Consider the following 21,356-nt stretch of genomic DNA (forward strand, 5'->3'; position numbering starts at 1 on the left):
GCACCCGCACCGGGGACACCGTGCGCTCCACTGCATAACACGGTGCCTGCCCGGTCTCTCTCGCCCCCCGGTAAGCACAGGAAGTTGGCACAGGTCTCCTACCTGGCTTCGCCACATTTCCTGTGTGCCTCCCCCCCAATACATCTCTGGGGCTGACTCTCGGGCTTCCATCCACGCCGCCGTGCTGCCTCCTCATACCAGCGCCTCTTCGCCTTCGCCTCCTCCAGCTCTTCTTTGGGGCGGCGATATTCTCCTGGCTGTGCCCAGGGTCCCTTTCTGTCCAATTCGTCCTCCCATGTCCATTCCTCCTCGCGCTGCTCCTGCTGCCTCTTCTCCTGCTGCACCTTGGGGCGGCGACACTCCCCTGGTTTTGCCCAGGGTCCTCTCCCGTCGAGGATTTCTTCCCAAGTCCAGAAGTTTTTAATTTCGCTGCTCCTGCTGCTGCCCGTTACCACGCCGCTTGGTCCTGTTGTGGTGGGTGATTCTGTAACGGTTTTCTTTTGTCGAAGGAGAGGAGGACCAAAATGCAGCGTGGCTATTTAGATTCATGTTTAATGAAAGAAGAACACGAACAGTACAAAAACAATAAACGTAACGAGAAACTATGGTCAGGGTGTGACAAAGCAAGTATTATTATGCCACTTTTATTGCATAACTAGACATATGTCTCTGTCAAACAATTCATTCAAAACAGTCAAATAATCAAAGCTTCTAGAGCAGGGGTGTCAAAGTCAAATGGACGGAGGGCCAAATAAAAAATTTAGCTACAAGCCGAGGGCCGGACTGTTCGAATGTTCATTGAAAATTTTTTAAATGACGCATATAGTCTAGTGAACATAATTGAAACAAATTGAAAACCTAACAAATATATTCCAATATGATCAGATAAATAAAGCAATATTTTCTTATGGCTCTGTCAGTAATCTTTAATTTTCAACAGACACAAAAGACAAATTTCCTTTATATAAAAATCCCCATAACATGAACATTAAATGAAAGAAACCGGTATTCAAGGCACCATCAGTAGCCTATATTTTCTATTTTAGCAAAAGTGGGCTAAATTTACTTCAAAGAAAAAAACAATAATAGCAATTTTCTATCATCCACTCAACTGAAATATTTTTAAAATATAATTGGATTGAAATACAATAAAATAAAGTGCAAAAATCTATTAATCAAAAACAACACTTTGTTTAAGGAGAAGTAACATGCAGTGAAAACAAATATTAAACTTTAACTTTTAAACTTGAACTGAGTAAAAACTCTAAATATGTGATTGCACAGTAATGTTCACTTGTTTGAGGTTGAGGGTGATACTTGGTGGTGTCCCATCTTTTCCACAAGTTCATCAATGTTCGGGGTAAGGCTCTGAGCTGAGGAAATCCTCAGAATTGAGTGGAGGTGTTCAGCAGTAAGTCGACTTCTGTGTGATGTTTTGTTCAGGTTCATCAAAGAAAAAGTTGTTCACACAGGTATGTGCTGCCAAACATAGACAACGTTTGAGCAGCCTGGATGCGCAGCTGGGGCATTGTGTCGGGGAGGAAACGGGCGAACTCCGCAGCACCCACTGCCGCATATTTTGCCCTCAGTGCATCATTGCATTGGAGGTCAATCAACTCCATTTGGAGGTTTGGTGGTGAGCTTTCCACGTCAACAGCAAATGGGTTACCGAGCAGTTCCAACCTGCTTTTTTGTGCTTCAAAGTCAGCAAATCGGCGTCGAAAGTCAGCGGCAAGCATACCTATTTTATCAGCCAACTGTGCGCTCGGGAACGCACTGGTAGAGAGCTTCTCTTTCATGGTCTGGCAGCTGGGAAAGTGGCTCAAATTTTCTTTCCGCATCTGCGTCTCCCACAGAGTCAGTTTGGTTTTAAATGCCTTCACTGTACTGTACATATCAGAGATGACATGATCCCGACCCTGCAGCTGCAAGTTCATTGCATTCAGATGACTCGTAATGTCACACAGAAAAGCCATTTCACACAGAAACATTTCGTCTCGGAGTTGTGTTGTGTCTTTCCCTTTGCTGTCCAAGAACAGACAAATCTCCTCACGAAGCTCGAAACATCTTTGAAGCACCTTTCCCTGGCTTAGCCATCGCACCTCTGTGTGATAAGGCAAATCACCATGCTCCGTTTCTAACTCCGAAATGAAGCAGCCTACTGCTCGGTGCATCACCGTTGCATTGTGGGAAATGTAGTATTGGTGCGTGTAAAAGATCTGCGGGCTGCCGGCTTGCTGCGGTCTGCGGGCCGGTTCTAATAATAAATCAAGATCATCCCAGGGGCCGTAAAAAACCTTCTCGCGGGCCGGATGTGGCCCGCGGGCCTTGACTCTGACATATGTGTTCTAGAGGCTGATGATTTAATATATGGATAAACAGTTTGCAAAATATGTACTATAATTGTCAACGAGAAATCATCTTCTTCCAACTATGTACATTTTCCTTTGAGTAATAACAGATAGCTAACTAGTAAGGTTTTGGTTTGTCTGGTGATGGCAAACTTAAAGAAGCATCCACCAATCTAAGTAACGATTTACCCAATCTAAACGATTTGGACAAAAAGAAGTCCAGGGGTATTTAACTACCATTTGAAAAGGTCCAGTGACTCAAAATTCCTAGGTGGCAAAGGTTCGGATGGATATTGTCATTCATTGGTGTATTAGCAAACCCCCACCTCGCAACACCATGTTTTATGTATGTTTATAGAGGGCCACATGGCCACATAATCTGGCTATGTTAACTACAAGATTTAGATAGCTGGTTGGCATAACTTACCTACCAAGCTAACATGGGCTAGTTGTTCAACTGGACACTTCTGACAGGTTAATTACATAAGACGAAAACTGTCCAAGCACCACCAAATTTTGTGCATTCTACTATTACAACTCTTAATTTAACAGTGTTACATTAAAAGCCTGACAGAGTGTTTTGCAAAACATCAATCCATTACCTTGGCCAGGGCAAAAAACGTAAACTCTTTCAGAATATTATTCAATCAAGCTTTACACTGTCAATACCAAGTAAAATCTTTACAAAAAACTATTTCAAGAGGATCAATTTTATTCATTCATATGCAATATGCACAAACACACAAGCATGCGCCTACACACTTCTGGCATCTACACACAAACAAACAAAGGAAATAGCAAAGTGTCTCACGTTGGCTTGAACAATGACCAGGTAGCGTGTTCTCTCTTCGTAGTTTAGTCTCTCAGCCAGAACAATGTACCCAGAGAGAGTATTCCCTACAACCACAGTTTCATTAGACACCTGATAGAGAGGGAGAGAGAGTGTTCACTCATAGTTTTCATTAACAACATACATTGTCCCACTATTCCACAGTCCTATAGCTTAAATAAGTCAGTCTTCAGTAAGAAAGCATTACATCCACGTACTGGGTCATTGGGGTTGTACTGGATGCCATATTCTATCTGCCCGTTAGGCCCATCATCGATGTCTGTGGCCCCATTGTCTTCACCAAAGCCTGTGAATATGATGGTCCCGGCAGGAGTGAGCTGGAGGCAGAGATAGAGGGAGCAAACCGTCATCAGGCATGTCACTCTGCCAGGACATTGTAAAAACTCTATCTCACAGAAATGACTGACCCTCCCAAGGTCACAAGGACACAGTGTGTCTTCAATAGAAGATTGCCAAATACTGCCAGAAGTGTGAGAAGTTGAGACCTTTGTTGTTATGCTATAGAAAGAGTGAATGAATTAACTGATTTGAAATGAAAACATTGTCATCAGCAGCCATGAATGAGTGTTTCTCTGGGGGTCTCCGCACCCCACTGACAGCCATAAAAACCACTCCGAGAGATGCTGAAGAGAAAGGGGCCACGAGGGGAGTTCAGCTCAGTTCAGGAGCGGTTTGACAGCAGCGGATTCTGACTCATAGCTGTTCAGGGAGTAGTGTTTCCTGGAATAACACACACTCATTGTTAAATACATAAAACACAGGAAGTGTCAACAAAGTAGACATCAGTCATGGTTGTCTCCTCTAGACAACAGAATGTCTGACTCTGAGCCTCTTGATAGGTGTCATGTCAAAATCTGGTTTTGATATCTGAAATAATAAGACATTTCAAATGTCTAGTGTCGTTAATGTAATGTAGTTGTACAGGGATGGCATTTTGGAAAAGAGACAAACAGTAATACCTAGAGATTTTGTCAGTGACACACAATATAAAATCAATTCTATTTCCCTTTGACAGCTGGGGTCTATGACGGAGAAGAACCATGGTAATTTCAGAATGTGTTATACAGTATCTGCAAACGTAGGAGATTAAAATCAATCTTCAAAGGAGTATGCAAATATCCACATAATTTGCTTGTTTGTTCGGTACTGCAGACCTTTTTGGTCAAAATAATCCTTGTCTGATTTGAGAAGTTAACTTATGCTAAAAATAGTACTGCAAAATGCAACCAAAAGTCAATTTGTATAGGTGTAGATATAGGTGTGGATATCACTGACTGATTTTGATAAGACAGATTTTAAATTTCTAAACACAGTGAGGCCTAACACAAAATAAAATTTGATATTCCACTGTGCTCTCTATCTGGAATGGTAACAAAAGTATTGACTCACACAGCTATCACTTTGTCTTAAATGAAATAGAAAAACACACACATGCACACATTTACATGCATGCGCATGTACAAGCACACGTGCACACACACACATACTGAGCTGATGCTGTTAGTCAAAAGCATCATTGTTGAGCTTGCGGGTGCACACAGGGAATATGACATCTATAGCACGCAGAGCACACAGACAAGGATCCCCATGATTCACTGAGAACATGCAAACTAGTGTGCCACTGAGCAATTTCATGCACAAGAGAGTGAACAGATATTCTGAAGATCTGAGGATCAGCTATTGTTCTAGCGGGGAACCTTCTGCTTAACATGCGTATAATAGCTGTTGTCATGTATTACTCTGTCTCCGTGCTGAAGGCGTATCAACAAAATAGAAATACAAAATCCCCCTGTTGCTACAGAGTAGTCTACACTCTATTTCACTGTGCAACATCAAAAATGCTTTGACTCTTTAATCAGGTAGGTCCGTCATTTAAATGATCACCAAACCTGGACCATTCTTTGTATTTCAAAGAATGATGTGTGAATCTACTACAGTAGGAGTCCCTTTCTGTGAGGCATCTGGGCTTTGTTGACTGCTGGAAGGGTCATGATGACTTTAAAAACCTCATTTGAGGAATCAGGTTGTGACTTACCCTGGGGATAAATAAATGCTCACTAAAGAAAAAAAGCAATAATTGTTGTAGTAACTCTCTCTTTCTCTCACCTCGTTGACGGCGACATAGTAGCGCTGCTGTTGAAAGCGAGGCGTGTTGTCGTTTTTGTCCCTGATTACAATGCGGACCTCGTGGAGAATCACTGTCCCAACCAGCTCATTGGTGCACTGGACCTTCACCACGATGGTAGAGATATACGAGGGGGGCTAAAGGCAAGGAAGAAAGAGAGAGAGAAAGGGAGAAAAGGAGAAACTGTAAATCAACCAATTCATCAATTAATAATCCGATCAATAAACTCTGGAATATGTAATCATTGTAGAAAAATACATTGGCACACTGCTCCAAAGCCCTTTACCTCAGTAGATCCAAAACCCACAAACAAATCTACACGTTTTGGAATGGCCTAGTCAAGTCCAGACCTAATCCCATTTGAGATGTTGTGGCAGGGCTTGAAATGAGCAGTTGATTGCTTGAAAATAAATGTCACTGAGTTAAAGCAGTTCTGCATGGAAGAGTGGACCAAAACTCCTCCACAGTGATGTGAGAGACTGATCAACAACTGCAGGAAGTGTTTGGATGGTGTCATTACAGCTAAAGGTGTCACAACCAGTTATTGAGAGTAATTACTTTTTTACACAGGGACATTGGGTGTAGCATAACTTTGTTTATGAAATAAATTAAATAAATATGTCATTGTTGAGTTATTTTCTCACACAGGTTCCCTTTATCTAATATTAGGTTTTGGTTGAATATCTGATAATATTCAGTATTAAAAACATGCAAAAGTAGAGAAAATTAGAAAGGGGGAAAATGCTTTTCATAATACTGTATGTCTAGTAGGCTTGTGTTTGCCAACATTTCTTAGCGAGACCCTCTACAAACGACATTATCCCAACCCAACCTGGGGTCAGGTCCATACTCACATCTCTGTCCAGGACGCGTCCGGTGCTGTTGAGGAACAGTCTCTGTCTGAGGGGGTCCAGGATGACCCAGTAGGCGTAATTGTCCAGCAGGGTCAGAGAGATGGTCCTGCCTGGGTCCTCTGCTCTCCCATTGATCTGCATATTTTTCACTATAACTGTGCCTGCACAGAAGTAACATATTATGATATATTGTAATTTTGCACACATTTGTTTTATACTTTGCAACTTACATTTATTTAACACATCTATGCTCAGTCTGTAGCCCATGCAAAAATCAAACATTCAACCATTGTGTTACAAGCACCACGCCTCAAACAATAGTCATGTTACACAGCAGCATAATGATCAGGGTTTACTCTCTAAAACATCTAAATCCCTTTGCAGAGAAAGGCTCATTTGGGCTAGCAGCAGGCATTACCAAATTATTTTCCTCAAGAACCATTCTTAAGTTTCGGATGAATTGCATCCTTGCCTTTTAATCACGATTAGAATGTTTCGAATCTGACACTGCAGCACTCGAGGACAAGACAGAAACACAGCATTGGAATTTTGGCCTTGGCTCAAGGAATCCAACCAATTGTGCCTTGGTTGATTGGCATGCTTGTTAGGGTATCTGTACTACACCACAACACATTCTGACCTTGTTGATGTGCAGTCACCTTTTCTAACATTTTTGCAAGACAAAATACATATGATCAGAAGTAATTCTGCTCGCCGTCTGTAGCAAGGCATGTGCAGTATCCACATGAGGTTAAAATTAACGTAGTTACAGAACCCTGAACCAAGCCATATGCTGGCAAACTACATATGTAATGTACTGAGTTTAACACTTGCCTCACTACACTAGCACATAGATGCAAGCAGATCATTTAGCTATAAAATGAAATAGGATGGTGTGTATCTTTATGGATGTTTTAATTACAGTGTATCACGCTTTAATTTTGTGATTTAATCTCAAAACTAGGCATTTTCATACATATTTAAACTTCAGTAACTTCAGAGGGAAATCTTTTTGGAATATTTGGTCATAAAATACACTGCTGATAATATTACAAATCATATTACTGGGGAGGGAGAGGGAGCCTTGCTGCTTTCTAAAGTTAATTACGCTTCAATTGTCTAGAGAGACTAAGACAGGCAATGGCCCTTACCATTTCTATCAATGGAAGATTTATGCACTTCTAGGGCTCAATTTGAACGAACCTAAACGCTGGGCAGTAGTGTTATAGGTTCAGGGTATGTCAGAAATATTTTTGTTATTTTCACAAGCACAATTATCAGTTGGCTTGGTTTTGATGAATAAACAAGTTGTGGCCAATCAGAACATGCACCATGGCTAAATATATGGTTGCTTCAAGTTGTGTACGGTCTATATTTTGTATTGCCTTGGAATCAACTCCAATTCCGATGTTAGTCTGTTATAGGTTGTTAAACAGCTTACAGAATCAAAATGTGGACCTATCCAATCTTTGCTAAATATGTTAACTTGAACATGTTTGCAGTCCACATTGTTGTAAGTAATTGCATGGCTTCAATGTTGAAATATATGCATAGCATTCTCACTTATATAGAGGATAGGCCTACTGCAAATGGCATTATGGCCAAGCATGGACGAGCCAAATGTTGTCAATAAGCAAGACAAAATTCACTAAAAAGAGAGAGATTAATTCTAATCAAATTCTAAACAAAACTAAACAACAACTTGTTTTAAATAGGCAGACACAGTAATTGCTTCCCATGTGCATATAATAATAAAACAAAGCAGACTATGGAAGTTGTGACGAGGTGAGGTAGGACCCAGGAGCAGAGAATAGAACCAGACAAGGAACCAGTGGTTTAGAATAAATGTAAATACCTTACACATTCAGAATTTCACTTCTTGTTTGGAAGATTGCCTGCCCTATGAGTTCTGTTATCCTCACAGACATAATTCAAACAGTTTTAGAAACTTCAGAGTGTTTTCTATCCAATAGTAATAATGATATGCATATATTAGCAATCTAGGACAGAGTAGGATGCAGTTCACTATGGGCACGCAATTCATCCAAAGTGAAAATACTGCCCCCTATCCTCAACAAGTTATGGCACAAATTTTTACAGCGGAAACGCAGCCAATCCAGCCATGACACAGACTGGCCATTATGCTTAACACCAGCCCAAACATAAACCACTTAGTCACTTACTCTCTCAATCTAATACTTACAAAACTCACAAAGGAAAGAGGTACTGTTGACACTTTCACACAAGATAATGTAAACTTCTGCAAGAGGTGAGAGGCCTTGATAAAACAAATCCCACAGAAACTTTCCACCTATTGGTTTCTCTCCACACTCTTAGAAAAAAGGGTTCCAAAAGGGTTATTTGCGGAAGAATGGGTTATACCAAGAACAGGTTTGACCAGAATAACCGTTTTGGAAGACAATGGTTATTTATAAAGCAAAGGGTTCTACCTAGAACCATCAACATCCTAAGATCCGTTTTTTGAAGAAAGGGTTTTTTGATGATTCTTTGGAAGGCAATCAGGATTATTTGGAAGGCAAGAAGGATTCTACATAGAACCATATATAATATTTCTCAGCAAGCTCTATTGCAGGGAGATTTTCAGAATGGTTTGTTTTACTGTAATATCTGTGTTTTTGAATGTACATTGATTGGTTGATTAAAGTTATGCTACACAAAGGTAAATAACATACCGTTTTCGAAACTAACCCAAACTCTTAGTAATTGGATTTATTGTAGCTGTTACTGAGATGGTTGTTCCAGTTAAGATGATTGAGGTAGTCTCAGTAATCACTGGTGTGGCCAGTAAACCAGGAGATCCCCAACACCACTGTGTTAGGGTATAACTAGACCCTCAAAGAAAGGCCTTATGATATACACAGAGTATACAAAATCTTATTATAAACTGGGTGGTTTTAGCCCTGAATGCTGATTGGCTGACAGCCATATAATATCAGACTGTATACCACGGGTATGACAAAATTATGATTTTTACCTCTCCAATTACGTTGGTAGCCAGTATATAATAGCAATAAGGCACCTTGGGGGTTTGTGGTATATGGCCAATATATCACGGCTATGTGCTGTATAAAGGCACTCCATGTTGCGTCGTGCAAAGAACAGCCCCTAGCCATGGTATATTAGCCATATACCACACCCCCGGTGCCTTATTGCTTAAACAACACCTGCTCATTCCATGACATAGACTGACCAGGTAAATCCAGGTGAAATCTATGATCCCTTATTGATGTCACTTGTTAAATCCACTTCAATCTGTGTAGATAAAGGGGAGCAGTGCAGATAAAGGGGAGGTTAAATAAGGATTTTTAAGTCTTGAGACAATTGAGACATGGATTGTGTATGTGTTCCATTCAGAGGGTGAATGTGCAAGACAAAAGTGCCTTGTAACAGGAGTCTGGTGGTAGATGCCAGACACACCTGTTTGTGTCAAGATCTGCAACACCGCTGGGTTTTTCATGCTCAACAGTTTCTCTTGCGTATCAAGAATGGTCTACCAGCCAAAGGACATCCAGCCAACTTGACACAACTGTGGGAAGCATTGGAGTCAACATGGGCCAGCATCCTGGTGAACACTTTCGACACCTTGTAGAGTCCATGCCCCGTCGACGGGGGGTGCTACTCAATATTAGGAAGTTGTTCCTAATGTTTGGTATACTCAGTGTATGTAATCTATTGTCGTAAATAACTACATGTTAAAGGCTAATCAGGCTGGTGGAACCGTTCATAAAGGGTTCTCGGAAGAACCCTGCAAAGATAAAAGTGTTCTCAGTGGAACCCTTCATAGATGGTTCTAGGCAGAACCCTTCACAATGGGTTCTAGGTAGAACCATATACAGAGGGTTCATTGAAGAACCCTACATAGAATGTTGTAGATAGAACCATTTGCAAAGGGTTCTACCCAGCATCAAAAAGGGTTCCCCTATGGGGACAAACCGAAGAACCCTGTATGGTTCTACTCAAAGACAGGGTCATTCTCCACTGACCACTTCACCTCCTGAGCATGTCATCTATTCCAGACTTGTGTGACCAGCCCACTTTTATTCCAAATATCATAAGACACTTTACAGCATCCCAGAATCATGCTGCCAGACAAGGCTGACACTGAAAATCAGATAGATGTATATTTCAGAAGCTATAGGAAGGTATGTAGGTGGAAATGTACTTGACTGGAGATTATATGGTTATGTTTCAAACAATAGGTATGCAATTCAAAGTTAATATAGACCATTTTCTCTAATTGATAGGCCAGGCGCAAAGGACAGTCAGTGCCTTTGTGTGAGTTTGGTAGATATTGAAGATATATCAAAGATAATACCTTTCATAAGGTGTGAGCCTTGATGACTCATAACTGACTGTCTGGACTCACCATATCTTAGACTTTGAACCAATATAATCAATCCCTGGATAATTATAGTATAGACGCTGAGGTTTACAAAAGGCTTTGAAGTTAGTGGTGAAAACATCTAAAGATTAGCAAAACAAGTACTAATCAATAAGCACTTAACTTGTTCTGTACTGAAGTCCAACAGAGACCAGGTTTAATTTTGTTTGATCTTTCAAATAATCAAATAAACATGATATGTTCCACGCAACAAGCAGTAATAACCTGAATAGAAAAGTAATGCGTGTCCTCAATCCACTTAAAAAAGACCATGCTGTAAGAAACAATCCAATACTTTGACTTTTCAAGACCAGTCGTCTTGTATAAGACGTTGTGTCTGAAGTAAGACTTTACTCTATCACAGGCACAGTGGATCAAACTCTGTGTCCGATTAAATGTGGCTTGGGTTTGGCTCCTCTGTCTGTCTGGTGAATTCCCTTTAGCACCCATCAACCAGGTGTGAATGGGGAGAGTGAGCAAAGCTGCACCGATAGACAATAGAATAGGTTATGTATTGCAGACAAAGGCACATTTATACACGCAAACACAAAAACCCTCATACAGTTCACACATAGCAGAGATTGGTATTAAGCCGTTCAAAAGTTACATCAAAAACATGCGTGACCTCAAGCATTTGTTATATACAGTGGGGCAAAAAAGTATTTAGTCAGCCAATTGTGCAAGTTCTCCCACTTAAAAAGATGAGAGAGGCCTGTAATTTTCATCATAGGTACACTTCAATTATGACAGACAAAATGAGGAAAAAAATCCAGAAAATCACATTGTAGGATTTTTTATGAATTTATTTGCAAATTATGGTGGAAAATAAGTATTTGGTCACCTACAAACAAGCATGACTTCTGGCTCTCACAGACCTGTAACTTCTTCTTTAAGAGGCTCCTCTGTCCTCCACACAAACAAATGCATGCACACACCCAAGCACACACCAGCTGCTAAGTGACCCGCCTAGCAATGCCCACTGCACCCTACATGAGTGCTAAGTAACTGCCTCCAACTGAGAATGGGATGTCATCTGTCTGTTTATACATTAACACCAAAAGTAAACTATAACTACAGAGCCAAATGAGAAGAAAAGATCAGGGAACTGCTGTTTAGTAGCCTACTGTGTGTAGAGCAGGAAACAAGTGAAAATCCTCCAAATTAAATGGGTCAATGCAAAGCAGGTGAATTGAGCAACAGACCATACCAGAACCAGACATTTCTATTGTTTCGGCAAACTTTCAGTAAACACAAGGCCCAAGATGAAAGGGTGAGTTCAAAAACGAAACAACTTCATTGCATTAAAGGATTCATTCAAAGACCAGCTATATTTCTAGTAGACAGCATAATCCCTTTGTTATACGTACATTTTCTGAATGAGATTATTTTATAGTGTCCAGATTAGCTGCATCTCCCTCTGCACCGCATCTGCTTTCAACCCTAGCGTCTATTTAGCGACTTTCCACGAAACATGTTCACATCCCTGAAAGTGGTCATTTATGAGCACTACAGGGTCTATATTCAAGGAACTTGTGAGCATCCCGCAAGCTAATTCTGCATGGAGAGTGAAAGCCTTCTGATTAGCTTTGTGTTGTATGTAAAGCCCACTCACACTCTCAGTCCTGACAGCTTGTGACAACGAGATTTAAGACGTGCTCTCAACATTGCAAGCCTGTTAAATGTTGCTGCAGACACATACAATCTCATGGAGAATGCAGATAAAAAACAAGTTCTCTCTGTTCTCTCTTTCTCGTATTCTGTTTCTCTCACTCTCTCTCTCCCTCCATCTCTATCACTTTCTCTCTTTCACCATCTCTCGTTCTCTCCATGCTCCCACTCCGTTCTTCTCTCTCTCTCTCTCTCTCTCTCTCTCTCTCTCTCTCTATGCTCCCCCTCATTCTCTCTCTCTCTCTCTCTCGCTCTCCATTCCGTTTCGTTGTGAGTAACAGGGAGGATTGTGATTCTTTTCTATACCTAAGCCTTGACTGGAGAGATCAAGGCTGCTGAAGCTGGACTTGTTTCAGCCTCTGCCTTGCTAGAGCTGCTCCATGGATGGCAATGAGCTTCTTAACAATTCCTCTGCAACATACCTTGTCACTTCTATTTGGGCTTATTACCACTATCTGAACCCATGACACAGAAGTTATACTTCTCATCTCCACTATATCATTTTCACCTGCACAAACTCTTCCTTCTTTGCTTCCTTCACATGATGATGCAATTTGTTTTAGTTAACAAGGTTGTAGCAAGAGACAGGAAGTGCCATTGGATCCCATTGCTCAAGAGATATAAGTGCATATTGACAGACCAATATTATTTTTATAAATCCACACTGTTATGCTTCACTATTAGCCCATGAGCTTCGCCACTATTCTTTGCTGTGATGATGTGCCTACGAGCTATTGCCACATCAGGACATTTCCCTCCATTTCTCCCCACACAAACAGACTGATTGTTTGGTACAAACTAACCTGCTAACGTGACTATACTTTCGCTAATCTCATCAGACATTGTGGTTTATATATTGAGTGAACACAAACACCAGAGTCTGGGAGTCATATCTATAAATGTTTAGCTATGAATGGCTACAGATGTGAGTGCTACAGCATAGTCACTTAGATAGGTTGCCTTGGCGTTTTTGGGCACAGGGACTATGGTGTTCTGCTTGAAATATGTAGGTATTACAGACTGGTTCAGGGAGAGGTTGATAATGTCAGTGAATACACTTTCCAGTCGGTCAGCGTCTGCTCTGAGCATGCGTCCTGGTAATTTGTCTGTCCCTGCTGCCTTGTGAATATTAACCTCTTTAAAGGTCTTACTCACATCGGCTACGGAGAATGTGATCACAGTCGTCAGGAACAGCTGGTGCTCTCATGCATGGTTTAATGTTGTTTTCCTTAAGGTGAGCCTAGAAGACATTTAGCTCATCTAGTAGGCTCACGTCACTGGACAGCTCGAGGTTCGATTTTCCTTTATAATCCATGATAGTTTGCAATCCCTGCTCAGAGCCAGTGAAGTACAATTCGATCTTAGTCCTGCATTGATGCTTTGCCTGTTAGATGGTTCGTCGAAGGGCGTAGAGAGGATTATTTTTAACTTGCGGATTAATGTCCCACTCCTTGAAAGCGGCATCTCTAGGCTTTAGCTCAGTGCGGATGTTGCCTGTAATCCATGGTGTCTGGTAGGAATATGTACGTAGGGGATGTCACTGTGGGGATGACATTGTCGATGCACTTAATGAAACTCCTCAATGCCATCGGATGAATCCCGGAACATATTCCAATCTGCGTTAGCCAAACAATCCTGTAGTTTAGCATCCACTAAATAAGGACACTTCCGTTTGAGTTTTTACTGGTAAGCAGGAATCAGGAGGATAGAGTTATGGTCAGATTTATCAAATGGACGTCGAGGGAGATCTTTGTTTTAATTTCTGTGTGGGGTAAATGTTATAAGGAGTTTTCTCCTGTGGTTTTACATGTAACATGCTGGTAGAAAGTAGGTAAGACGGATTACAGTTTTCCTGCATTAAAATTACCGGCCACTGGGTGCACTGGCTCTGGATTTAATTTAATTTGATTTATTAAGCCAATGGCGACAGAGAGTCTTAATGTGGTCTGACACATAACAAAAAAGACATTACAGACAATTATACTTTACAATTTTCATATATTTATGAACATGTAGTGTGTGTGTATGTGTGTGCATCTATCAATTACACATACATGTCAGTACATACACAACATGTAGGTCACATGGGGGAGAGGAGTTGTGCCGTGAGGTTTTGCTTTATTTGTTTTTTTGAAACCAGGTTTGCTGTTCACTTATGCTATATAAGATAGAAAGGAGTTCCATGTACTCATGGCTCTGTATAATACTGTATGTTTCTTTGAATTTGTTCTGGACCTGGGGACTGTGAAAAGACCCCTGGTGGCATGTCTGGTGGGGTAAGTGTGTGTGTCAGTGCTGTGTGTAAGTTAACGATGCAAACGATTTGGAATAATGTTTCTTAAAAAACAAGAAGTGACGAAGTCAGTCGTTCCTCAACTGTTATCCAAGAGAGACTGACATGCATACTATTAAAGAAAGAGTGTGTGTCCATGTATGCTGATGATTCAGCCATATACACATCAAAAACCACAGCTCATGAAGTCTCTTACAGAGTTGCACTCTGTTTTGGAATGGGTGGCCAGTAATAAACTGGTCCTGAACATCTCTAAAACTAAGAGCATTGTATTTGGAACAAATCATTCCCTAACTTCTAGACCTCAGCTGAATCTGGTAATGAATGGTGTGGCTGTTGAACAATTTGAGCAGACTAAATTACTTGGTGTTACCTTAGATTGTAAACTGTCAAAACATGTAGATGTTCAAAACATGTAGATGCAATGGTTTTAAAAAGGGAGAGATGTATGTCTGTAATAAAGAGTTGCTCTGCTTTTTTGACACCACACTCCACAAGAAAGTCCTGCTGACTCTAGTTTTATCTTACCTTGATTATCGTCCAGTCATATGGTCATGTGCAGCAAATCAAGACCTATTTAAGCTGCAGCTGGCCCAGAACAGAGACGTATGTCTTTCTCTTCATTGTTATCAGAGGGCTAATATTAAAACTTCATTGGGATAGGGGGCAGTATTTTCACATCTGGATGAAAAGCGTGCCCAAAGTAAACTGCCTGTTTCTCAGGCCCAGAAGCGAGGATATGCATATAATTGGTAGATTTAGATAGAAAACACTCTAAAGTTTCTGAAACAGTTAACCTCTCTGGCCCACCCGACACGCTAGCGTCCCACCTTGCCAACAATAAATGCAAATGCACTACGCCAAATGCTAATAGCACTAGTTAAAACTCAAACGTTCATTAAAACACACATGCAGGGTACTCAATTGAAGCTACACTCGTTGTGAATCTAGCCAACAAGACAGCTTTTTAAAATGTTTTTCGGCGAAAGCATGAGAAGCTATTATCTGATAGCATGCAACACGCCGAAATACCTGAAGGGGACGTAAACAAAAGAATTAGCGTAGCCGGCGCTACACAAAATGCAGAAATAAAATATAAAACATTCATTACCTTTGACGAGCTTCTTTGTTGGCACTCCTATATGTCCCATAAACATCACAATTGTGTCTTTTTTGTCGATGAAATCGGTTCTTGTATACCCAAAATGTCCATTTATGAAGACTGTGTGATCCAGGGAAAAACACTGTTTCTAAACGCAACGTTAATTTTTAAAATTAAAAAAGTTGCCTATAAACTTTGACAAAACACTTCAAACTACTTCTGTAATCCAACTTTAGGTATTAGTAAACGTTAAAAAACGATCAAATTGATCACGGAGCGATCTGTATTCAATAGGAGAAAGTTTGGAAATCGTAATTCAGTTTGCCCCTTTCATCACTTCCTCCGGGAGACTATACCACAGGATGTGCCTATTACTCATATGACCAAGGATTTACCTGCGTAGAATTCACAACACTGACGACATCGTGTGGAAGCTGTAGGAACTGTAAGCCGGTCGCTATCTATTATACCTTGCAATAGACAATACAGACTGGCGGATTGATTATCAACAAGTTAAGCTTTATTTTGATGTATTGCACTTGTGATTTTATGAAAGTTAAATAGTTATAGCAATTTAATTTGAATTTGGCGCTCTGCAATTTCACCGGATGTTGTTGAGGTGTCCCGCTAGCGGCACGCCTATCCCAATGTTTATGCCAGTCATAGGGTCATTGGTAAAAATAGAAAAGAGTCAATGGCCTAGAGAGCTGCCCTGTGGTACACCACAATTTACATGTTTGACATTAGAGAAGCTTCCGTTAAAGAATACTGTCTGAATTCTATTATATAGATTACTCTGAATCCATGATATGGCAGAGGTTGAAAAGCCATAAGACATAATAAGGCATATGTCTTCTCAACAACAGGTTATGGGTCAATAATACCAAAGGCTGCAATGAAATCTAACAGTACAGCTTCAACAATCTTCTTATTATCAATTTCTTTCAACCAATCATCAGTCATTTGTGTCATTGCAGTACATGTTGAGTGCCATTCTATATAAGGATGCTGAAAGTCTGTTGTTCATTTGTTTACGGAGAAAGAGCATTGTATTTGGTCAACAACAGAATATCCAAACAGTTTGCTAAGCATTGGCGCAAAGCTGATAAGTCTGCTGTTAGAAACCAGTAAAGGCCGCTTTACCACTCTTGGATAATGGAAGGACTTTGGCTTCTTTCCAGGACAGAGGACAAGGACTTTCCTCTAGGCTCAGATTAAAGATATGACAGATAGAAGTGGCTATAGAGTCAAATACCATCCTCAGTAGCTTTCCATCTGTCAATGCCAGGAGGTTTGTCATTACTGATCGATAGCAAAAAATGTCCCACCTCTCCCACACCAACTTGACAAAATTCAAACTTACAATGTTTTTCTTTCATATTTGTTTTTTTATGCATGATTATGATGACTCACTGTTCGTTGTTGGCATTTCCTGTCTAAGTTTTCCCATTTTGTCAATGAAGTAATCATTCAAATAATTGACAACATCAACTTGTTTTGTGATGAATACACCATCTGATGTGAAATATGGAGTTGAGAATTTCTGCCCATAATTCCACTTAAAGTACTCCGATGTTTTTTTTGTTCAATCTTTCTTTATATGATTGATCTTGGCTTCATAATACAGTTTCTTCTTCTTTTTGTTGAGTACTCACATAATTTCGAAATATTCAGCAAGTCAGCGAGTCAGATGTGCAGATAGACTTATTAGCCACTCCTTTCGCCTTAACAGTTCTAACAGTGCGTTTCTTAATAGGTGCATGTTTATCAATAATAAAGCAGCAATTTCATGAATTCATCTAGTGCAGCGTCAAAATCCTTTGTATTATCAAAATTATCCAATTGGTAGTAGTTACAGTCTTGTCTCATCGCTGCAACTCCCGTACAGACTCGGGGGAGGCGAAGGTCGAGAGCCATGCGTCCTCCGAAACACAACCCAACCAAGCCGCACTACTTCTAGACACAATGCCCATCCAACCCGGAAGCCAGCCGCACCAATGTGTCGGAGGAAACACCGTACAACTGGCGAGCTGGTCAGCATGCACTGCGCCAGGCCCACCACAGGAGTCGCTAGTGAGCGATGAGACAAGAATATCCCTGCCGGCCAAACCCTCTCTAACCAGGAAGACACTGGGCCAATTGTGCGCCGCCCCATGAGACTCCCGGTCGCAGCCGGCTGCGACAGAGCCTAGACTCAAACCCAGAATCTCTGGTGGCACAGCTAGCACTGCAATGCAGTGCCTTAGACCACTGCGCGACACGGGTCTTAATCACTATTTTAGGCCCAGCTAAATCGTGATCACTGCCTCCAATGGGTATGGATACAGCTTCAGAACAAAGTTCTACAGTATTAGTAAAAATTATTGTTCCTGTAGTGTTTGTAAACACCCTGGTAGGTTGATTAATAATCTGGACCAGATTAAAGGCACTGGTTACAGAGAAAAGCTTCTACTAGAGCGGACAGCTTGATGAAAAACAGTAAATTCTCAGGTCACCAAGTAAGTAGACTTCTCTGTTTACATCACATACACTATCACTATAGTATTTCACACATATTATTTTGACACTGACTGTTAACACTTGGTGGCCTATAGAAACACCCCAAAAGAAAAGGCTTTAGATGTGCCAGGTGGACCTGCAACCACAACACTTCAATGACACTTGATATAAGATCTTCTCTAAGCATTGCAGGGATATGGATCTCAGTAGATACAGCAACACCTCCCCATAAGCATTCCTGTCTCTTCTATAGATGTTACATCATTGTATTGTTACTGCTGTATCATCACATTAATTAAATAGGTTAGTCTCAGAAATGGCTAATATATAAATGTTATCTGATTTTTAGCAAGTTATTGATTTCATTAATCTTATTTCTAAGTCTACATATATTAATATGAGCCTCAATCACACTAGACCTGAGTCAAACGATGAAACCATCGGCTAAACAATTTAACATTGTTTTTTTCAGAGCAAAGTGCGTTTTATTAGTCAGTATGGCAATGTAACCCTATTGATCAGTCAGTTTCCCTAGCTGATTCTCTACTGTTCACACTGACACAGTATTAAACAGCTTTAATGTTACAGGCTTCACTGTCATGGTGCACAGTAGAGGTCTGCTCAGGACCAATTTCTTCATCCCGCTCCTGCCCACACCAGTTGGCTTTCTGTCAGACTCCCACCCACTACCCAAACCCAACAGCAGTACTGCAATGTTATTTTAGGCATATGTGACGCCTCTTACTTGCCATGCATGATCCCAGCAATTTTACGCCCTATAGGCAAAATAAATATGCAAAAATATCTTATGAAATAGGTTAAATTACCAGAGATTCTCACATGGCATTACTGGGCTATATCAGCCAATATGCTAGATGTAGTTTGAAGAGAGCAGAGGTGGAGAGACTTGCACTTTTTTATAGCCTACCGTTTAGGAGTGGGAATATCTTTAGACGGAGAAATATGAGTGATCAATATTTTGTCCTATTTCTAGGCAATGTAGTAAACTATAGCCTAATCATAGGCCTATTTAAAAATACATTTCCTTGGAAAGATAACTTCCCCATGCTTCTTCACCCATGCATAGGCTATAGCCTACTGTGGTAGCAGGATTACAAGATTATGTTATATTTATGCACCAAATGGTTGTTTTATTTAATAGAGTAAGGTTCTTAGGACTCTCTCTTTTCTGAGTTAACTGAGAGGAGTCTTTATGTAGATGGGCTGGCAACTGAGTAAGTGAGGGCTTGGTGATAAAAAACCTACAGCTGGCATTTCATAGATCAGATGTGGTGGGTGTCACCGAGATAGAGAGCCTGGAGGAAAAGAACAAAGGCCTCTGTATTTCTAATTATCCTGGCATCTTGGAAACGATACCAGAGGCAGATGACCACAGGATGAACCCAAAGTGGCTTATGGTGCCCCCAATCTATATGGAGGGGTTGAACCAGCTATGACTGAGCAATCTTGGTATCAGGTATATAAGGAACAGCATGGTCTGTAAAGGGTAGGCTCTCGGCCCAAAAGTCAACTGTTGGGTCGACGGTTTCATTATTGCAATAATAATCGACATTGATTATAATTAATTGACATTGAATAAATATGATTGTTTGAAAAAATGACAAAGTCTCTCTCATTTGAATAGAATATTCCACCACAATATTTGGTGACCCAGATGGGACCTTAGTTAAGACTTTAAAACTTCTTAGGGCTGGAATCCCGTTAACGGGATTGATATGACAACATCCAGTGAAAGTTCAGGGCGCCAAATTAAAAACAACAGAAATCTCATAATTAAAATACCTCAAAGATACATGTATCTTATACCGTTTTAAATGTAATATTGTTGTTAATCCCACTACAGTGTCCAATTTCAAATAGGCTTTACAGCGAAAGCAACACAAACGATTATTTTAGGTCACCACCAAGCCACAGAAAAACACAGCCATTTTTCCAAACAAAGAGAGGAGTCACAAAAAGCACAGAGATAAAATGAATCACTAACCTTTGGTGATCTTCATCAGATGATACTCATAGGACTTCATGTTACACAATACATGTATGTTTTGTTTGATAAAGTTCATATTTATATAAAGAAAATCTGAGTTTACATTGGCATGTTACGTCCAGTAGTTCCAAAAACATCCAGTGATTCTGCATAGCCACATCAATTTTACAGAAATACTCATCATAAACGTTGATTAGAATACAAGTGTTACACGTGCTATACCTCTCCTTGATGCAAACTGCTGTGTCAGATTTAAAAAAATCTTTACGGAAAAGGCAAATCATGCAATAATCTGAGAACGGCACTCAGATTTCTTTTTTCCTGTTTGAATCAACAGAAATCAGAAATAACATTATACATATTCCCTTATCTTTGATGATCTTCATCAGAATGCACTCCCAGGATTCCTAGTTCCACAACAAATGTATGAGTTGTTCGATAATGTCCATTATTTATGTCCAAGTAGCTACTTTTGTTAGGGCGTTTAGTACACATATCCAAAACTCTCGTACAGGTCCAGCCGAACGTTGGACGAAAAGTTCAAAAAGTTATATTGCAGGTCGTAGAAACATTTCAAACTAAGTATTAAATCAATCTTTAGGATGTTTTTATCATAAATCTTCAATAACGTTCCAACCGGAGAATTCCATTGTCTGTAGAAAACCCATGGAACGCAGGTCGCTCTCATGTGAAATGCGCGTGACCAGGACCTGGCTCTCTGCCAGACCACAAACTGAAAGAGCTCTCATCCGGCCCCACATCACAGTAGAAGCCTCATTCAAGTTTCTAAAGATGGTTGACATCTAGAAGCCTTGGGAAATGCAACTTGAACCATATCCCACTATGTATTCGATAGGGATGAGTTCGAATACTACAAATCTCAGATTTCCCACTTCATGTTTGAATTTTTTCTCAGGTTTTTGCCTGCCATATTCATTCTGTTAATCTCACAGACATCATTCAAACAGATTTAGAAACTTCAGAGTGTTTTCTATCCAAATGTACTAATTATATGCATATATTAGCAACTGGGACTGAGGAGCAGGCCATTTACTCTGGGCACATTAGTCATCCAAGCTACTCAATACTGCCCCTGCAGCCATAAAAAGTTAAAGGAAAAACCCTGTGTGGTTTAAAAACCCTGTGTCGGTTAGAGATCTGTGTGGACTCAAAAATTCTATAGAAATATTAGAGAATGCATTAG

At 40.4% G+C, this 21,356-nt stretch overlaps 1 protein-coding gene across 1 annotated transcript in view; it reads right to left on the reverse strand.

Moving 5' to 3' along the window:
- The window catches only part of LOC135511400 (protocadherin-15-like), a 268,288-nt gene that overhangs the window by 228,089 nt on the left and 18,843 nt on the right, over positions 1-21,356 (reverse strand). The window contains exons 4-7 of the mRNA XM_064932924.1: positions 6,181-6,341; positions 5,308-5,463; positions 3,399-3,518; positions 3,163-3,273 (exon numbers count right to left, since the gene is read on the reverse strand). Coding sequence (XP_064788996.1) covers positions 3,163-3,273; positions 3,399-3,518; positions 5,308-5,463; positions 6,181-6,341 — 548 coding nt within the window. The remainder of the gene's footprint in view (positions 1-3,162; positions 3,274-3,398; positions 3,519-5,307; positions 5,464-6,180; positions 6,342-21,356) is intronic.

This window comes from Oncorhynchus masou, chromosome 24, assembly GCF_036934945.1.
Source record: "Oncorhynchus masou masou isolate Uvic2021 chromosome 24, UVic_Omas_1.1, whole genome shotgun sequence".
NCBI classification, from domain to species: Eukaryota; Metazoa; Chordata; class Actinopteri; order Salmoniformes; family Salmonidae; genus Oncorhynchus; species Oncorhynchus masou.